Raw genomic sequence first — 21129 nt, 5'->3', positions numbered from 1 at the left:
TGCAAAAGTACAAATCCACCGCACAGCAGCTCTGGGAGCAGATACACAAAATGTTGTGATCACATCCAAGTTTCCCAAACAGCTGTTGCAATAATTTGGCAGTTCAGCTGAGCTTCGGATTTCCATCTCCAGCTACAATAAAATTCACGATGCTTTACCTGATTTCCCTCAGCCAGCCCAAAAGGCATCAGCAGATTCCTATTTCCATTCCATCACCACTCAGAACGCTGGCTGCAAAGCTACCAGAAAAAAATCAATCCATCTCATTCTTAGTATTCTCTATTACACTTCCAGCAAGTTGTTTCAATTACCTTTTATCCAGCTTAGAAGAGGTAGAGATAATTAGTAATGCACAGCCTCCTCCTGCAATGCTGTGCACACGTGGATGATTATTGACCCCCTTTTGGAGCCAAGAGCAGCTCAAGGACTTCGCCTTCTTAGCTCTCCTCTGCGACTAGACGTGGAAAATGGAAACTAGAGAGGATGTAAAGGCTCTGTGAGATCTGCAAGGGCGCACCGCAACGGTGGACTCCCAGGAAAACAGCACACACCTGCCAGCCAACCACGATGCTATGCTAACATACCTCCTGGCATCTTTCTAAGTGAAAGATTCTAACTAAATGTGGGATTTTGTAAACCGCTGGTAACCGTTGTTCAATGCTGCGGTTGCAGCAGAACAGATGATCTGCAGTGGCTCACCTTGGATTTTCCCTGGCTGCTGGGCATGGGTGAGCACATTGACTGCAGGCTGCTGCGCTGTGTCTGCATGGCTGAGTCTTCCTTCCAGAGCACGTGTGCAACACAGGAAGAGAAATCCATGTGAAATGTCATAACCCACCATAGGAAAATGCCTTTGGACCAGCTGTGAGGCCGTTCAGTGGTCAGCAGGGGCACAGGATATGGCCTGTCTGAATCAGCAGCAGGCTGGAACGTTCTGTTTGCAAATAAAACTTTCATTATATATATATGCACATATGTATATCTGTTTGTTTTACAGCAGATCTAGTTGCCTAAAGCAAATCTGTACATAAATATGAGATAAATACATATTCCTCCTTTAAAAATACAAAGCTATGCGTAGTTTTATTCCACATCTCTCTGCTGACTGGGTCCCAGTGAGATACTCTGACTATTCTTTTTTGACTGCTCTGTAAGGACTGCGGCATCACCAGCTGGGGCAGGGCTGGTAAATTACTGACAGAGACTCATTTTATCTCAGCTGGAGGAAAACCATCTCTTCTCTTTTCCCTGAAGCGATGAGGTGTGCCATGTCACACTGAATTTCCATGCAAGTGCCTGATCTGGAGCAAGGCATGGAAATGCTGCCATTGCAAGGGGAAACCTCCTCACGTAGGGCTGTAGTTTAATCTTTAGGATTTAGCATGAAGTATGGCATTGGAAAGTGACGGTTTTGCTCTGGAAAGATTATGAAATGTGTAAATGCTTCTCAAAATACAGGAGATATGATGGTTTTTTAGGTAGCTATGGGAAGAAGAGACACAAGCAATCGTACCTTCAGCAGAGAATGGATTAACTTCAAGGTAACAAGGAAGAAAAGGGCAAATTACGGGCTCATTTACAGGGCGATTCCCCTGGCCTCAGGAGAGTTTCAACAATTTGAGCCACAAAAATTTGAGTCGAGTCACTGAAAACTGAGCATAATTGAATAAGGTCGAGTAGAAAAGAACTACAAATTATCCCCTGCAGCTCTCAGTCTCTGCTATTTAGTGTTTTTTAAAGGTACAAATGCTTGGCTCGCTTATGTTGGGCTCTCTCAAGTCTGCCACAGGAGGTCTGCTGAGCAGCTGCTGAAAAAGTGCTCCCCCAGATTCAGTACCAGGACAGATATTAATATTTCAATGTATACCTTTTAAATGCATTTCACAGTGGGTCAAGCGGCACAGCTGAACCAGGGCAGAAACCATTTACTGCCTGTGCTTCACCCAGCAAAGGGAGAAGCTCCCTGGGAGAGGACCAGTGACTCCTCCCCAGCAGCACGGAACTAAGGGGTGGAGAAAAGGGACAGACAGACCCATAGTGGTGATCATAAGGAAGTTTACCCGTCCTTCTGTGGTTAAAATTTAACCGGAGGTGTGGAAGAAAATGGAAGGCAGGTCTCTCGTTCCTCATTTGTTTAGAAGGGCTGAAATCTTCCCTTGGGTCTCCAGTGCTTAAAGCGTGCACGCACGCAAAGTTTTTCTATGAAGTATATGCAAAGTACATAAACAAAATGTATACGTTCGTAAAAGCAACGACATCAAAAGTATCTTTTCAATCCCATTTAAATAAAAATATAGATGAGACCGTATCAGACAAAAGACCAGCAATACATCTCATAAATGAAATGCATTGATTTCAAACATGACTTCCACTGTAACATTTCTCCTGCTCAATCGCCCAGGGCAGAGTCCTTTCTGTATTGCCTGCTTTACACATCCACCAGCCCTCTGAAATGAATCCCTCTTTAAGGTGTTTGTTTCCTCCCTGTAGAGCAGTTAGGCAACCAGCAAATAATGCATATTTCATGTCTGAGCTGAACAAGAGCTGAAGGCTGAAAGCCCCATTGGTAAAGTGCAATCAAAGATCATTACACATCCAAAGCAAGTGATGCTTAGAGAAATTGGCTGGAACTTAAGAGAGCCCAAACAAGCAAAGAAACAAAAAATAGATGAGGAAGAGGGAATAGGTATTGTGTGAAAATATATGGGATTTAATAAAGATTTACGGCTTCTCCTTAGAAAAAAGTAACTTTTTGATACTAGATGGAAAGTCCTTAATCCTGAAATGGTCCAGAGCAGCCCAGTCCTGTCACAGAGAGCAGCGAGAATTTAAGAGGCCTCAAAAGTGGAGTGCAGCTGTTAAGGAAGCTGGGAGTCAGCAGAGCAAAGGAACACTTATCCATCTTCACTGTAAGAAATCAGAATAAGAATCAGAATCAGAATTGCTTGCTTCCAAAGGGGTCTGGGTGTGAAGGCAGCAAAAATTGTTTCCAGGCTAAGTACCAACCTTCCAGATGAAAACACAGGAATAGAATCAGAGAGCCATTACAGTCGGAAAAGACCTCTCAGATCCCCAAGCCCAACCCCAGGCCACCCCAGATCCACAGTACCACATCCCCATGGTTCTGGAACACCCCCAGGATGGTGACCCCACCACTGCCTGGGCAGTCTGTGACAGTGCAAGAATAGTTTCTTCCTGATGCCCAAGCTGAACCTCCCCTGGTGCCTCTTGAGACCATGACCTCTCATCCTATCAGTAGTTACCTGGGAGAAGAGAAATCCAGAAAACGTGGTCAGGGTGCTCTGTTTGGGCTCCAGAATTGCTCAGGAGCCAGGAGGGGAGCAGTGGGAGTCCCCTCCTTGGGCAGAGCTGCACTAACAGTGAGTCATGTGCTGGCAGCAGCAGCTTCCTCCCCTCCATGTCAGGGGTGTTTGGGTACAGCCATGGCCATGGTAACGCCTCTTCTCCAGACCAAAGTTCAGTTATTTTACGTTTTTATGACTGCTGCTGCCTGCTTAAAGTTTACCAGGATAACTTTAAGCTAGCACACAGAGCAGGTTCCAGGGAGCAAAGGGAGGAACAACCTTACGCCCAACAGGGCCGAAGGGAAGGAAATCTGAACCTGTGAAAAATCTGCCAGCCAAAATGCCAACCAGACAGAAAACATTGATGTATGGAGGTGCTTTTTTGACCAGCATCGCATCCTTTGTCATCATCTGTGCTGTTCTGGGAACGCAGGGGTGGATGGACAGCGAGGTCAGCTTCTCTGGAGGGAACTCTACCACTACTGTCAGCCTCAAGTATGGGCTCTTTCAAGTGACTTGTGCTCAGGTCATCAACTCCGGGCTGCAGATCTCAGATAGCACTTTCCCAGGTAAGGAGTAGTGCATGGCGGTGGGTGCCAGCCTGGGTGGCACCACGGGTGCAGGAACAGCCCTTCTTTTTTTGTCTACAGCTGTAAGACCTTCAGTGAGAACCTCAGGAGAGGTTTAGGTTGGGTATTAGGAAAAACTTCTCCAAAAGAGTGGTGATGCAGTGGCACAGCTGTTCATGGAGCTGGGGGGATCCCTGTCCCTGGAGGGGTTCCAGAACCACAGGGATGTAGCACTGAGGGACGTGGGCAGTGCGCATGGTGGGGGTGGGCTGGGGTTGGACTGTGGGATCTGAGAGGTCCTTCCAACCCTAATGACCGCCCCCATGGTTCCATTCAGGGCCATGGTCAGTGTGCATGGTGCGGGTGGGGTTAGACTTGGGGATCTTAGAGGCCTTTTCCAACCTGAATGAAATTTTCCATGAAAATATCTACAAACTGTCTCAAGGATTTGAAGTGGTATAAAATAAGACCCAAGAAAGGCAGTCAAATGCTGAAGCGTTGCTACCAAATGGCAACTTCTGGTGATGTGTGGCCTTAGCCAGTGCCTCCAAAGGAGGAAAGAATACAGGATCAGAATGTGTGTCAAACAGATTTTAATCTTCAGAAGCTTTCAGCAACAAACAGGAAAGCAACACTCTATTAGCATTTCATTAAAGGCGTACAAAACTAATTTGGCTTCCTTTAAATTTCATTACGTTAAATTAATCGTTTGATTTAAAACGTTTTGCCTGCCTGTGATCAAATTAGCATCATTTTTATAGAGAAAGGCTCTGAAATCGCTGAAGGGAGAAGAGCAAAACACTTCAGGTTAATTTAGACAGAGATGGTGTTTATGTATCTGCCAGACCTGCACTTTAAGGAAAATACTTGTGTTATTTCTTCTTTCAAGAGCACCCCATCCCATTTCTAAGTGATATTATTAAACTGAAGCACGCCGTATTTCAAACCCTATGCTTGCTCATTTCTTTTTAGCACTCACCTGTGAAGTCTGCATTATGACGTAGCTCATCATCCTTTATAAGGCCCCCACCAAAAGCACAGGTGACCACACCTTCTCCAGGTGGCTCTTTGTCTCCAAGATTTTGGACTGAGGTTCTTAAATAGCACTTCAGCAAAAAGGCTGCTCATATTTTGTTGTTATGTAGCCCAGCTTCTCTTTTTTTGTGCATTTGCAGTTCTCGGTATTTATCCTCAATGGTAAAATTAAGACCAGAAGGAGAAAAAGAATAAAAATGGTTGAATAGTTACAAAGGGAACGATTGAGGGACAAGGGAAGAGAGATGCTGCATGGGAAAAAAGAAAGGTAAAAAATTAGGGGAAAAAAGAATAGGGCTTACCTAGCATGACCTCGGAGAAAGTTATTACAGAAGTGAGAAAAACTTCAGTATGAGAAAGAAAGCATGAGGAAAAGCAGAACAGCAGCAAGAAGTGATGCATACCAAATGCGACCACAGGCTGCATACTGATCTCAGTTCAGCACAACTACCTCTATGCACAAGGAGCTCTGCTGACACTGACAGAAATATTCATAAGAGCCCAGGTTAGCTAAGCCTGGACGCTGCTGCAGAGTACAAGGATTTGCACTCATTGTCTGGGTTTGAAGTTACAATGCTCACACGAGCACGTGTGAAAGAGCAGAGAAGGCAGTCAGGAGAAACACAGCTGTCTTTTGGAAGAGTGGGTCAAGTAGCTTTGAAACCTGAAGAAGGCTTTCTGTTTTTTGGTAGGCTGTGAGATGTCCCACCACCACAAGCAGACAAACCCTCCCAGGCAGAGCACAGCTGATCTAATCATCCAGATGGTTCCCAGCTCTTTCCCACCTGAATTTCCCACCAAAATTACACCTGAGGCACCCAAATTATCAATGTGACAGAGCTGTTCTGTGGATGCCAGTTCACACTGCAATGATTATGCTGTAATGAAAAAGCTGAGTGCAGCAGCATTCCTAGCAGAGTATATACTGAGGTCACTGCACAACAAATATTAAATCACAAGTCATTCAGACTAGTTTTCTTCTGTCATATCAGAATAATCAAAGTAATTTTAGAAGTACAAATATGCGTTTGCAAAAATAGTTCATATACGATTATACCTGCCCACACCAGGTGGCTCAGGCACTACACCTACCTCCATGCAGGCAGGCTCTTTCTGATTTGAGTAGGGTGCTGCATGAAAGCAGGACTCTGTCCATGGGGAGCTGGGCAGGGCCAGCAGAGGATGCAGGCTGGCAGGAGTTTGGGGCATGCTATGCCTTGGCCTGCAAAGCACTGAATGCAACCAAACCCCAGGGCCTGGGCACTGCCAAGCAGCCCTAAAGGATTTCAGATCTTTGCACTGTCCATATACGTTTAGTCGTCAGTGTTGTTTGTCTTCCTTCTGATTCATCGCAGTTCTCACACATACACCATTTATAGATGGATAAATCAAGTGAGCTTCAGGAGCTGCTCGTTGTTTTCAACAGCTGCTGGGAAGATGCTTATTGAGTTCTCTAAATATGGACATGCCTGCATCCCTCACTAGCTACATCAGGCATGTCTCCAAGATAAAAGGAACTCGTTTAGAATTAATTCTTAGGTTCTATACTAGACATGATTGGCATGTTTTATATTAAGTAGGATTCTGTGCATTCTTAAAACAGGAGAAATATTTCTCAGAACCACATACATACTAATTTTAAATTGAAATCATAGAATCATAGAGTGGCCTGGATTGAAAAGGACCACAATGCTCATCCAGTTCCAACCCCCTGCTATGTGCAGGGTCGCCAACCAGCAGACCAGGCTGCCCAGAGCCACATCCAGCCTGGCCTTGAATGCCTCCAGGGATGGGGCATCCACAGCCTCCTTGGGCAACCTGTTCCTATAGGAACATAGCAAACAGGTTGTCCCAAGACAGTAGGATGTCTCTCATTTGACACTGAGCCTTTACAAAGACAATATTATCATTTAGATACCACACCATCAAAAGAAAATCTAAAAGATAAAGAAATACGGATTCTACAAGCACACAGTACACGATGGATAAGCTTAACAAAACAACGAACCATCAGGGCTCATCCAGAGGCCCTGGGGATGCTCAGAATCTGGCCAAACACAGATATTATCTAATCACTTCAGTCCTTAGAGCCTCCATCAGCTGCTTTAAAGATTTGCCTCAGAAAGGAACCACCTTTTCATGCAACAGTGACAGCAGTGCTTGTTTCCAAGTCAGACCCACAGAGCAGTGAGCAAGGTGCAGAGGCACACCCAGAGCCCAGCAATGAGCAACCAGCAGCACTCCAGGAAGTCTCAGAAGTTCACTACGGCGCAGAGGAACTGATTCATTTTCTACCTTTTAAAATACAGAACAAATGCTTGAAAACTGCTGGCACTCGGATATTCAGCAAAGTTCCCATCAGCTTCCAGGTCCCCGATGGGACCCTGTGCCAAGTGCAAAGTTAGGCTGGATTCTTTTCTGTTTTTTAAATGAACAATTCATTCTGTGTTGTGATGATAGAGCTGTGAAAGCTGCCAGATCAGCCCTGCTTGGAACAGAACTCAGGGCTGGCGTGGAGCCTCGAGGCCATTCACAAGCAGCTCTTTAAGAGTTTGGGAAATTGAATCTGACCGTATGAGAGTTAGAGATGGGGAAGAGGGGGCACAGGGCAATATGAAAGGCTTGGGGGAGGCACAGCCCTCTGCTTTCGTTCTGCACTCAGGCTGTTTTACCCTGGTACAGGGGGTACCTCTGTCACATTCAAGCAGATCAGCCACTGGAGAGTCCTCTAGTTTTGTCTTGTTTGGAAAAATGTCTGCTGCCACGAAAGCTGCGCTTTATTTCAAACCTTCTGCAGCTCTGTGCTGCTGCAGGAATGCTTGCAACAGGTGGAGTCTGGCAGTACATCCCCTGAACGGTGGCTTGCCGTCAGGACAAAGGAGCACAGTGAGGCGGTGCAGCCGTCAGCTCTGGAGATGTTCCCAGGGATAAAATTAAGGGAAGCTGCCAGAGGGAAATCATACACAGCTGTCTGCTTCAGGCCCAGGCGAGTTTCTCATGGTAGGCAACAGCCAGCAGCAGTAAGGCTGCTTCAGCACACGCACCAGTACAGCTGCGCTGCGCTCACCTCCATTTCCTTGAGTGATGCCTCCTGAATGCCTTTCTTTCCTTTTCTTCTAGCAGAACTGCTCAAATTTGCATCTGATTTCCATAACGCATCCTTACCTGCCATTTGTTCAACCCGAAATTAACTTCTCCTAAGAATAAAACATTAAATGAGACGAAAGCTCTCCTTTTAATTTATTTCCAGCAGCTCTTCTTTTTGCTCTGAATGTTTATTTTCTTTTTATGGCTGTTTATTACGATTTTGTTCCTTTTACTGCTATGCTTCCCCCAGTCTACGTGCTAGCTGAACACTGCAGTAAGGGCTTTGCATGAAGAGCAGCACAGAGGGGAAGTTTCCCTGCAGATGGCTGTCTATCACAACGCCTCTTTGAGCAGAGCATGACAACGCTGATGTCAGAACTGTTACAGGTTCAGGCAGCCTCAGGCACACTACAGTTGCCTTCTCAAGCTTTAAATTGAAAGGAGGATACTATATTTCAGTGTAGCTCTACTGCAATTACACTTTGAGTGTGCTGCATTATCAGCATAGGTATCAAATAGCTGGAAGGATGTAGGCAAAATTGATTGCAGTCGTGAAGAGACAGACTGCATGTACAAAGTGCATTTGGCCAGCCATGCACGTGGCTGCAGAAACAGCAACAACCTGCACAGGAGGACTGCAGAAAGCTGGAGCATGGGGCAGAGGTGCTAACCGTGAGCTTCCTCGCCTGCTTTTTGTGGGTTTGCATAGTCCTGGGATGCACTCATCCTCCCAGATAACAAAAAGCAGGAGCTGCTCCGTTCCTTTAAAAGAGGGCAGAAGGCACTTTCCCCAGCCTTACGTCTTCCCGTAGGATGGGGCAAGAGGTAGATGTAACAGAATACGAGCATCAGCTCAATGCCCAGCCCTGCCTCATCCATCCATGCACGGCTGTGCTTGGACATGTTTGTCCTACAAACGTATTTGGCTAGCTGGACTTGTAGGAGCTGTTTCCCTGATCAGATTTACTCCATACGAGAGGACTGCTGCTGCATTGAAAGGAAATAATCTACAGTAGGAACCAAGTTTTAAGTCACCAGACTTAAAATGTTTGTAAAGCCAGCAGGGATGGGATGGTGGGCAGGAGCAGTGAGCTTTCTGGCAGGCTTAGCATAGAATTTCTGCCTGGCCTTGTCGAGATGAAACACTCTCAGAAGTATTAAGGAAGAGAAGCTTGCTACCTAACTCAGCCAAATCTCTGGTTATCAGCTTTTAATTACAGTTAGCTATGTGTCAATAACCCTTGACCTGCTGGGCACACATAAACACCCTGGGCACCTCCTCTCTCTCAGTTGCAGGAGCTCTGAGCAGCAATGGAACAAAAGGCATCAACACGGCCATCATTGTGCTTCTGGTTCTCATCTTGCTGAGCTCCCTCCTGAGCTCCGGCTTTACGTGCACCAACACTGTGAGCAACCCCTACCAGACCTTCCTCGGACCCATTGGAGTGTACACCTGGAGTGCCATAAGCGGTGAGTGATGTGTCCACGCTGACCACTTTGTGCCCACCTTACAGATAACTCTATATTCTCATTAAGAAATATTTATGAAATGAAACAATTGAAAATGTGTTCATAGGATTGATTGAGTTGGAACGGACCTCTAAAGGCCATCTGGTCCAACCTCACTGCACTGAACAGGGACACCCAGAGCTCCATCAGGTGCTCAGAGCCCAGTCCAGCTGACCTCGGGTGTCTGTAGGGACGGGGTACCACCACCTCTCAGAGAAACCTGTGCCAGCTGTTCAGATGGCTTTATTTTTGAACCATATCTGCTAGGATATCTGAAAATTAGCTTAACTACTGGTCAAGCAGCAGCATCAGTCCGTAGGAGGCTGGACTTGCTGACAGAAAAGTAGAAGAGCCCCAGCAGCTGCAGCATCGCTTCATGCATGACACACGTCAAGGAGAACAGAGTAAGCTAACAAATCCTAGAATTATAGAATAGCCTGGGTTGAAAAAGACCACAGTGATCATCTAATTGCAACCCCCTGCTATGTGCAGGGTCACCACCCACCAGACCAGGCTGCCCAGAGCCACATCCAGCCTGGCCTTGAATGCCTGCAGGGATGGGGCATCCACAGCCTCCTTGGGCAACCTGTTCAGTGCGTCACCACCCTCTGGGTGAATGCAGAATTAAAGCAGAACTGAGAAGTGTCCCTGCTGGATGTGACTACAGTGCAATCTGTAAACCCTTAAAGGCTCTGTGCCACTATTTCATGGTATTTATAGCATAACAGTTCCTGGGTTACCTGCCTAGTGAAATAGGTCTCTAAGGTCTCATCAATAGGACGGACTGCAGCTTTGTTTCTGAAACGTATGTTGAACCAAATACATCTAAAACAGCATTAACATCAAAGGGAAGATGGTCACAGTAAAATGCATTTCATTCTCTAAAAAAGCACTTGCAGAGATCAAAATAAGCTTCAACATTCCCTAAGCAGAAAAAAAAATGGTGGAGATGCTGAGTTTCAGAGCCATGGACTCTGCCAAACAGGTCCCTTCAAGGACTCTGTGCTCCTGAGGGCACAGCCCCCATTCCCTTGCATCTGGCTCCTAACACACCTTGCTGCAGTTGCAATCTGTAAGCCTTGACCCCAAATGGAAGAATTATGGGATTGCCAAACTAAGTATTAATGAGAAAGTAACCCACACGTTGGCTAAGGATCGCAGTTACTTTTAGCAGCCCTCTAAGAGCTATGACCTGGAAGCTGATTTTGCCACAGGCATATTTTGATGAAAAATCACGCATCATTTGATGTGTATCTTGAAGGCTCTTCATCTTTGCACCAGATGGTCTGAAGTCTCAGCACCCTCCCTGCTAAATCCCGACCCAATGTCAGCAGGAGCGTTGGTAATATGGTGCACCTGAAGGGAAAGGTGGGAATACTGTCACCAATAGACATTTGTTACATCTCTGCTAGCACTACGGAAGCAAAGAAATAAAAGCAGTATTTGGTTAAATGTCAAAGTGGCAGAACTCGACGTACATGAAGGAGGCTGTGGGAAATAGATACAGATCCAAGAAGAGATCTCATTTTGGCTCATCATGGAGTCATTGAAAAGGCCGGGTAGGAAAGGACCTCAGGCTGCTAAGCCCAAGCTCTTGCACGAAGCTCTGCCAACACTGAGCCCATAGCAGGTTGCTCGGGGTCTCATCCACTTGTTGTACCACATATCCCATGAATTTGGGGTCATAACAAGTAGGCCACCTGCAAGTCACCTGAGAGGTGAATTTATTACATGCATCAGCACTAAATTCAGTGAAAAAAAAAAGACATTAAATGACCATAGCTAAGGATAGCCAGCATGAATCCATTAATTTTAGCAGAAGGTCGTTACCAATAGCACGGGGTTCTGACATCAGGTGGTACAGAAGTTTTTTTAAGCACCCTCAGGTTTTAATAACAGAAAATACCAGATTCACACTTGTTCTACTACAGGCATTCACACTAACATAGGGAGAATATTTCTAAGTAGCAACTTATAGAGCTACTCAATACAAGTATTTCTAACAGAACGCTACAGATCCACCTCTAACAGTTGTGCTTGTATTTTCTAGGAATCCTCACGCTTTTGGTCATGATACTTTTTCCCGTGAATGTAGAAGGCAATGGGATGTCTGTGGAGTTGGCCATCGAATGTATTTCTCTGCCTCTGAGGCATATCGGATCTGAACACAGGTATGACTACTCCTATTGGATCCTGCTGCTTAGCATCATTTTCAACATTGCTACTATTATTATCATCTATTTCTATGACCATGCAAGATATTCTAAGAAGAAAGAACAGGAAAGGCCAATTGAAAATGCATCAAAAGACGTCATTCTGTTTTAAGGACATCACCAAAAAGAGGGTCTAAAATAAAATGACTGTTTAATATGGACAATCCCGGCTGATCTTTCGTGTTCAAATTGAAGTTATGTGCATTGCTCAATTAACGAAATAGCCTGTTGCTTCTTCAGAGCAGATTGATTTTACTTTTCTGATGAAAGGTGTTAGGGTAACATCAGCTTCCATTGGAAATACGCTGCCTGAGCGCCTCTGGGCAAAAGTGCCCAAAGCCAGCACCTGCCTGCAGGATGGACTACTGCTTGTAGCCAGAGGGATCAGCAGAAATTCTCCCCTAAAAGGGAAGGGGCACAATAAGCCACCACCCCACACACCCAAGAAGCTGTTACAGCCATGGCCCAGGCTTGGAAAGCCATAGCACAAAGGACTCAGAGCCAACTCACTCCTTCATACCCCACGGATGTCTTTCTGAGTGCCACACGGAGCTCCCACCTCCCGGACCTGTTGGACCACAGGGCAGGGCCACCATGGCTGCCTGGGTGGGTGCTACTGTGAATGCATCGCTGCCCATTGGGTGTGGATGATGGGAAGACTGAAGGCGTTGCATCGATCGCGTGTGCAGTCTGGGGTCTAAGGGCCAGGACAGTACTAATACCAAAGTGGTCACTACAGTACCGGTGCTTCTTTCCATCCTGCAATGTTACTGCTCTACATCCCTGCTCAGATATCCCTCCTGCACCGATCCATGCCCAGCCCATTTGCATGGCTGGGGAGGCTCAGCACTGCAGCAGCTAGGTGATGGCCCATGCAAGGCAGCAGAACGGCCCCACATCTACCTTTTTAATGTGTAGAAACCTGTCTGTGGGCAGGGACACAGGGAGCACGGTGCTGTGCAGAATGCTGCTCTGTGCACACAGCCCTGGAGATGAGCACCATGCAGAGCAGCCAGCACCTTCTACTCCTTCTCTCCTACCTCTGCAGCTACAAGAACAATGTTTTATTGCACGATTTTCCTTTGCAATAGGACCGTCACAGCCATACTTGGCATCTGCCCTATGATGCAAGAGATGCTCACAGGTGAAGAAAAGCATCTCTAGGAGTAGATGCGATGCCAGAGGTGACTTCCCACTATTTATGTCAAAAAAAAATAAAGCTTCAGGATTAAAGCATTATGCTTCTCACCACTTTGCTCTTCCAAAGGAACCAAAAAGAAGGGTTTTAAGCATTTATCCAAAAGCATCATGAGGGCAGAGCAGAGAAACATAAAACAGGGTTTGTAGGACCTGGGGAATGGGATAGGTCAGTGCCATGACAGCCATTATCTGCTCTCTCTGACAAGAGCCGTGCCTAGAACGGCTTTCCCTGCTGTAAACATTTCAGTTCGAGTATCAGATGTTCTGCACCCACGAGCTAAGCTGGCAGCAAGTCAAACATTTGCCAGTTTTGCTTTGGCTGCAAAATTTTTCACACGGTTTCGGCGTGCATCTGTCAGTGTTGCACCACGCCAGCACCCATCAGGCAGCGCACTTACGCTGCCATCAGGCACTTACTTGGAGAGAAGGGAAGTTGGTGGAACAGAGCGATGTCAGAGGTGGCTCCCGCTGGGAAAAGGAGCGGCTCGGCATCTCTTTGGGGCTCCTGTTGTGCAGAGCTGCTGCCTGCAGGGTGTTGGGGCGTGGGAAGGAGTGCTGCTGTCTGCAAGGAGTCAGGCAGTTCAGGTATCCATTCCCTGAAGCTTAATAAGAGGAGATGGTGCGGGGGCTGACACTGCACTGCTACAAAGGAAGGAAAAAGAGAGCGCAACACAAACCAGCCTTGTGTTTTGCTTTTAGGATATAAAGGAGGAACGGGTCTGGCTCTTGCCAGCTAGACAGAATGTGAATGAATGAAGCTGTTTGGTACATTCCTTCTCCTAACGAGAGCAGATTCTGGCAGTTATCCTCAGGTCAAGAAGCAAAGGGCACACGCTGTCGGCACCAAGCTCCCACCTTATCTAAACAGAGTAGCTTTACCCATTCATCACTTGCCAGCAGTGGAGGTGCAGCACCAGGCCAAGGGAAGGAGAGAGGTGAATCCCAGCCCTGCAGCCAGGCTGATTTGGTAGCAGGTGATCACCTCAACAGCTGTTTCCTACTTCTCCCAAATCTCTTTTAGTCACAGAATGGCCTGGGTTGGAAGGGACCTCAAGGATCATGGGTCTCCAACCCCCCTGCCAGGCAGGGCCACCAACCTCCCCATTTACTAGACCAGGTTGCCCAGGGCCCCATCCAACCTGGGCTTCAGTTTCATCCTACAGAGAAGTTCTGCTGCAGAACTGCCAAAAAGCAGCAGCTTTTCCCTTGGAAAACACACAAGATCCCCAACACGCAGTAAATTACCAATGACCTTAGCAATTAGCAGCAACAGAGAAGAGTTAATAACACCCAGAGTAACGCCTGGTGCCGGCACCTCCTTGTGACAGCGTGGTCAGAGCCCTCAGCAGCAGAAAGCAGAGCACAGCGCGGCTGTTCAGCGCTGCTATCAGCCACAGCGCCGCCGATAAAACCAATTCCTGTCCCCCAGGAGCCGTTCTGCTAAAGAGCCATCCGGCTGGTGCTATTTAAAACCACTGCATGTGGGGGAACCGCCTGAGAGAGCGATCGCCATTCTAAATCAAGAGCCGAACCGCCAGCGCGGTAATGGCTTTTATTACAGAAGTGTCAGAATTAAAAGTCAGTATCGCCCTTCTGGTCATATGGGGCAGAGCTCCAAACCAGCACGGGGAGAGGTGGCAGCGTGTCCCCAGGAGGGCAGCTCTGGTCACAGCAAAGGGGATAAATGAACGTGCACAGCTCTTTCTACAGGTGTCTCCTCTGCAAATGGGACCTGTGAAATCTATCTGAGTGTAAAGGCAGCGTGAGGAATTCTTGTATGAAAACGCATAGGACAGCGTGAGAGAGTGCCCTTACAGGCAGGCAGGCCACGTGTGGGTCCCAGCTGCAGCCAGCACCAACTGGGGCTGATGGCATCAGCAGGGGAGTACTGCTGCGGGGAACCCCAAGCAGAGAAATACCCGCTTGGAGAGGTGCACCGCAAGCACTCGAGTCTTTCATTTGGTCCAAATTTAGGTGTCCCTTTTCTGGATGTTCTCGAGCCTCTCTATCCTTCGGAGGGGGCTCCTCTCAGCCCCTTCCCCCGCTGCGCGCCTCGGAAGCCATTAGAGGGCAGCAGTCCCCTGCCCAGCCTCAAATACTGCTTTTTTCTATTTTCTTCTACAGAAGGGGGAGGGGGGGGAACCTCCTTACAGCATCGTCCTTACATATGCATTTATTTCACCTGCCCTGCTAAGACACAGATAACAGAAGCAGCACGTTGATCCTAGGAGCTCTACTGACCCCTCCCCATGCTTGTGGATGTGCTGGGAACGACCACAGCAGCACATGGACTGAAGGCTTGCTTGTACAGGACTGATGGAAAAGGCTGAAACAGAAAGCACAGTTTTATACAGCCTCAATCTTTAGAGTAAGGGTAAAAGCTTGATCTTCCATTGCTCGTATCCCAGTGCTCCATCGGTCTGATGGGACTCTTTGGGCAGAGAGTTTGCCATTCAGAGTAGGGAAACCAGTGATGGGATATGGCAAGACAGGGCAGTATGTCAGCGTGCTGGTGCTCAGTCTGTCTATAGCCCCAAGGTAAGTGTCAGCACTAATAAAGCCCTCAGAGATGGATGATACCCTCATTACAAGAACTTCTAAGGAAAAAGCACTACTTAACACAGAAATACAGCTTGATTTCCTAACGACTTCGGGGCTCAGCAAACACATTGCTGTCTCCGGCCCACAGTCCAGGTAGGTGCAGAGTTTCTGCCCTTCTTAGTGAGTTTTGAAGCGCCATGACGAAGGAACAGAGCACTGATGCTGTCTCCCATAAATCCCCATAGGTAAGCACGGGAAGCGTGGGACAGATGAGTGGGCAGCGATGGGGATGGAGACCTGGGTGCCCAGCAGAGCTTGGAAGGTTCTCTAATGGCCCCATCCACCTCCACATCACCTCCAGCATTACCAGAGCTCTCTGAGTTACACCTCCTAAAGCCACAAACCATTTTTTCGAGCCTTTTCCCAAATCTTAACACAACTTTTTCTGACGGAGAGGGCGGTTAAAGCCCCGTGACTGAGGTCTGAACTGCTGTGCCTGCGCTGGGAAAAGCATTTCTGCCGATTTTATGTAAGCAGTTGGCAATAGGAAAGAATAGGAACTTTCATTGACTTCAGGGAGCTTTGGATCAAGCAGTGAACCAATTAACATGACAATAACGTGGAAACTATCCGTGTTTACCCTGCAAGCTGAAGCTGATGGGGATCAAAATATCCTCACTAATCTCTTCCTCCCTCCAGCAGATCTCCTTAAAAGAGGAGAGAACATGGATTGGAGACTCCAGAGCAGTTGTTGCTTCAACCACTAAAGTCTCCAGTGCACTTGTGCGTGTTCTGAAGTAGGGAGGGAAAGGAAGCAACTGAGCTAATTCCTATATTAATTAATTAATCCTATAAGTCATCTAAACACTAAGCATTAGGCACCTCTATGTAGATATCTAATACCAGACCAGGCTGCTCAGGGCCCCATCCAACCCGGCCTTGAACACCTCCAGGGCTGGGTTATGTGCTATATCAGATGGTGTGACCGAGCCCCCAGCCAGCAAGGGGGAACAAAACAGAAACCACGCTAAGCACGCACAGGGATAAAAGTGCTGCTCAGTAACATCCATCATGGCAGAGCAGCCTGGCAAAACACACCTCTCAAGTAACACTTTAATTGATAAATGTTGCTCGGGCCATAAATTACCGTTTTCCTGGCGTGACATCTTACCTGCAACATGGCTGTACAGGCTGATGAGAAGAAAACTGACAATTCATATTCATCCATCTTCATTTGTCTTCTGTGAACGGTGGAACACCATTAGGGGCCCCGTTTCAGAGCACCAGCCTTTAGTACCTGATACCATCTTGGAGGTGACACACCTCCGTCCTTCCCCTCACCCCACTGCCCCCATCCCTGGCACCATGCTCCAGTGACCCAAGTGCCTTCAAAATAAGGCACGTTTAGTCATAGAATCATAGAATGGCCTGGGTTGAAAAGGACCACAGTGATCATCTAATTGCAACCCCCTGCTATGTGCGGGGTCACCACCCACCAGACCAGGCTGCCCAGAGCCACATCCAGCCTGGCCTGGAATGCCTCCAGGGATGGGGCATCCACAGCCTCCTTGGGCAACCTATTCCAAACTATTCCTCCAACAGACATAAGTATTTCATGGAAGAAGAGAGAAATAACAACACAAGGGGGACGTCATCCGAAACAAAGCCTATATGGCTACACCTGTTAAGTTTTAAATGCAATTTACAGCCTCTTGGTACCAGTACCACAGTGGTCCCTGCAGATCAACACCACTGTGTGGTATATTGGCTTTTAATAGAGCCTGTAGCTTTAATATGAGACAGTGAATGAAATACGCACACAGAAATCAAAGGGGCCTGCAAGCAGATGTGCCTTCAAATTATTTTGCTGCAGCCAGAGGGTGAATACTTCTAATCTGGAAATTATTTCTATAATTGAAACCAAAGAGGAAGAGTTGTTCCTGGTTAAGTCTGGGGAGTTTTCCTATGATGGGAACAAGGTTGAATGTACTTTTAGGCAGCACATGACTGAGCAGCACGACCAGTGCCAGGGAAGGCTGATAGGAAACGAGATGTAAGAGTCAGTCAGTCCTTTATCAGAGCAGAGTGCAATTCTACAACAGCTGGCAAAAACAACCTACCACCGTCAGAGCATTTGTGAGCTCTCCGTTGCACACTGAACCAAGACACACCAATAAACATGGGCTGCACGTCGTGTCCTTGTGCACGGCTGGGTGGTGCAGGCTGGGCAGGGCAGCTGGCATCCTCCTCCTCCTCTTCTTCCTGTGCTGTCAGGTGCATTGCTGATCAATGGCAGGGAATTTGCCTAAAGGGCCACTGCTGCCCCAAATCCTTTTTAGGGGTGGATATTGCAGCCAGTGCATTCCTTCATAGAAATGGCAGGCCAGCCTTAGTTTGAAAGTGTAACTAATGAAAGGGCTCCATTTGTCAGTGTCAGGATGGGGCAGCGATCTCTTCCCTGGGAGCAGTAAAAGCCCCCCAGCAGCTCACGGTGCTTGGAGGAGAGGGGATCACACAGGGAGAGACTCACCATTAAAACAAGAGCCACTTCCAAGGAGTCACTGCCTTCAGGCAGGATATGGCAAAGATACTATGAGCAATATGTTATAGGAAGCATTTAGGAACATTACCAACAGGTAATGTTCCTTGTCTTGCTCGTCAACAGGTTGCTTGTTCGTCAACAGGTTGACGAACTAATAAATGCTGTGCAGCTCCCACAGTTGTTTTTATTATTATTATTTAAAGTTGGATTTTCCAGGAATTCCAACCTTACATATCTCACAGCATTTTTATTGGGGCGTTCACAACGCTTCCTACGTCACCTCCCACACATCCACCGCTTCTGCACATCTGACACCTGCACTCACTATGTTTTCTACAGACAGGCTGAAAAACTGATCAGCCCCAGAATTACTGCAGTGTTCACCAATGGAATGTATGCTTCAGGTACCTCTCTGCCTACAGGAGTCTGAGATGAATGCAAGAAGTGATGCGAAACAAAGAATAAAGAGATCACAAAGGTCACCGAGGTCTGGAGAAGAGGTGAAGGAGCACAGGAAATTATAGAAGGGAGCAGAAGCACAGAGGAATGCCAGAAGGTCAGGACTTGAGGATCCCTGCAGTAAGTGCTGCCCAGCAGAGCTCTGCTTGCAAAGGATGGATGAAGTATTTTAACTATGCACTGCCAGAGGCTGTAACAAGGATTTGAAGTTTCATTAACCTATAGGCTCTCCTTCTCTTTCTTGCTACACTCTCCATTGCTCCCCAGCCTGCCCTACCTGAAAAGGAAGACACCTGCAATGCGATTACGACCAGATGGAAAGCCAAAGCTTCTCTGCAACGACCACAAAGCCATGTTTTGTGCCAACAGCTGTGCTCTGCTGTTTCCTCAGGTATCATGAGGGACATCTGCAGTGCACCCAGGGAAGGTGGCTCCCATGAGCGGCTGTGCACACTCAGTGGCTGCAGCCAGTGCTTGCTCCTTGCAAAGGCCCAAGCATTCTCGTATGGAGAAGAACAGTTTACTTCTTTCCACTGCCCCAGTGTATGATCTCCTTTCACATAACTCTCCATCATGCCTCAGCTCAGTGGGAGGTGGGCTTCCTCAGCCCCAGCCAGGCAGCTCTGTGCCAGCCAGTGAGGGTGGGGATACATTTTACCTTTATCCATTTCTGCTCATGATTCATTCCCTTCAGTTTGCCCAATGCATTCATACTCTGCATTATAAATCAACTTATTAAAACACCCACTGTGTCAGTGTCTGCTATGGACTCCTGAGCAGTCACTGGCAGAAACAAGCAAACCAGGCCTTACACGCTAATCTAGAACCACTTTGGAGAACCAAGCCCAACATCTGGACTACAGTATAATTCTTATTACTGTCAAGGGTTTGAAACAGCCTTCAATTCAAGAGAAGGTGAGATGGATGCAGACATGCATGTTTGCAACTGTCTAAGTATCTAAAGGTACCTTGCATTATCAATCATTCAGCACTAGGTTTTGGTTTTGTTTATGCAGTTAACACACCGATTTGATTTCCTGTACTTAATACTCTTTCTTGGACTTGTAGTCAAATCTCTACAAACAAAAACTTCATTAACAAAAAAGGCTCAGCAAGCCAAAGTAGCGCTCAAGAGATCTACTTAGTTTGCAAGCAGTTCCCCCAATGAAATTAACCCAAATGGCTTAATCCAAGTATGTAAATGGCTCATTTCAGAGAGATTTACACTGTGTCTATGGTGCCTGCAGACAGTAAATAAAACTGATGCAGAGACTTTATGTCCTTCCTTTACTCTTCTTTCCAGCCAGGGGTGTATTCTGGAAAGACTCTGAATTTTAGGTTATTATTGCCTAGATGAAGGACTTAATTAGTGCTTTTGTCTTGACAGGTACCTACTGCTGCTGATTAAAGTTCACCCTTTGTCCAATAAAAAAACTTGAATGGAAAGCTTTCAAAAGCTGCTACTGGATTTCAGTCCCTGTGACCAGAATGCTTCTGGATAACTATTTTTAAGAGGAAAAAAAAAAATTACCCTTGAGATTTAGCCACCTCTCTCTCCCCTGAATCATAGAACCATAGTATGGCCTGAGTTGAAAAGGACCACAATGTTCACCCAGTTCCAACCCCCTGCTATGTGCAGGGTTGCCAACCACCAGACCAGGCTGCCCAGAGCCACAAAGCTCAAGCCATGCTTCAACCATAACCCAACATTTCCCAAGTCAAGTACATGCACAGCTGTCTCCCTCCCAGATAAAAAGTCACAAGGACTGCAGGAAAAATAGTAAGGCCTCCCATCCTATTTACTCATCTCTGCTGATAAAATGGGAGCAAATAAAAATGGTTGTGGAAAAAAGCAAGACAAGGAAAGTGTGCAACTCAGCTTTGTGAAGGAACAGTGTTTAGAACAAGGGATTTCTAAACAAATAAGGTTGTTCCTCTGACCTCCAGTGACACCAGCGAGCTGCTAATTACTGGGCTGTTAATTCAACCTGGCAAAGGATTAACTAGGTAGGAAAATGACTGGAGAAAGAACTTTGCTAGGAACTGAAGTGGTTTGCAAGAGAAATGTAGAGTCTGGAATAGAAGAGGTGCGATTCTTTAGGCAGCTGAGAAAAGAAAACTAACAAGCTATTTTAAGATTAGGAGTCCAGAATGGAAGAAATCAGTGAGGCTGGAGAAGGCTGCTTCTTGGGCAGGGCTCAGCCAGGTTGGCTGCGGTTTTGGGAAGCAGATCTCAAGCCAAGAGAGGCAGTTCCTCCTGCCAGCACAAGGGTTTCTTTGTACTCAGAGATGAGGGGATAGCAAAGTAAGAAGCTGGAAGAAGCTGGGAATAAAGTCACGTTTGGAAGGACTGGGCATGGATGCTCAAGTTGGCATTGAAAAGGAAAATAAAGTCCTGAAGCAGAGGAGAGGTTGGGACCACAGTAACGATGTTTAAGCATAGTTAGAGCCTACCAGACAACGTTATCCTTCTGGACACCCATCCAGTAATGCAACCACTGGACATGAACTGCAAGGACTGGGAAAGCAGGGGACAGCAGCACACACTTCTGCTCTGAGATGAAAATTCGGCCCTATCATCTCTTAGTGTTATTCTTTGGCTTTGTGGGCGAGCATTGGGCCTTGTCCTTGGGTGATCTCCAAGTGACAGAAATAAAACATAAGGGCTT

The 21129-nt window shown here is 46.9% G+C and overlaps 1 protein-coding gene across 1 annotated transcript; it reads left to right on the top strand.

Moving 5' to 3' along the window:
• Nucleotides 1-3546: 3546 nt before the first annotated feature.
• Nucleotides 3547-12954, top strand: CLRN3 (clarin 3). The gene is made up of 3 exons (XM_004942356.5): nt 3547-3874; nt 9287-9466; nt 11556-12954. Exons 1-3 carry the CDS (start codon nt 3646-3648, stop codon nt 11828-11830), a joined length of 684 nt encoding a protein of 227 aa, XP_004942413.2. The 5' UTR covers nt 3547-3645; the 3' UTR covers nt 11831-12954.
• The last annotated feature ends 8175 nt before the right edge of the window (nt 12955-21129 follow it).

The sequence above is a fragment of the Gallus gallus genome, chromosome 6 (genome assembly GCF_016699485.2).
Source record: "Gallus gallus isolate bGalGal1 chromosome 6, bGalGal1.mat.broiler.GRCg7b, whole genome shotgun sequence".
Classification (NCBI taxonomy): domain Eukaryota; kingdom Metazoa; phylum Chordata; class Aves; order Galliformes; family Phasianidae; genus Gallus; species Gallus gallus.
The sequence above is the reverse complement of the archived record's forward strand: the minus strand, read 5'-3'. Positions and strand labels throughout refer to the sequence as shown.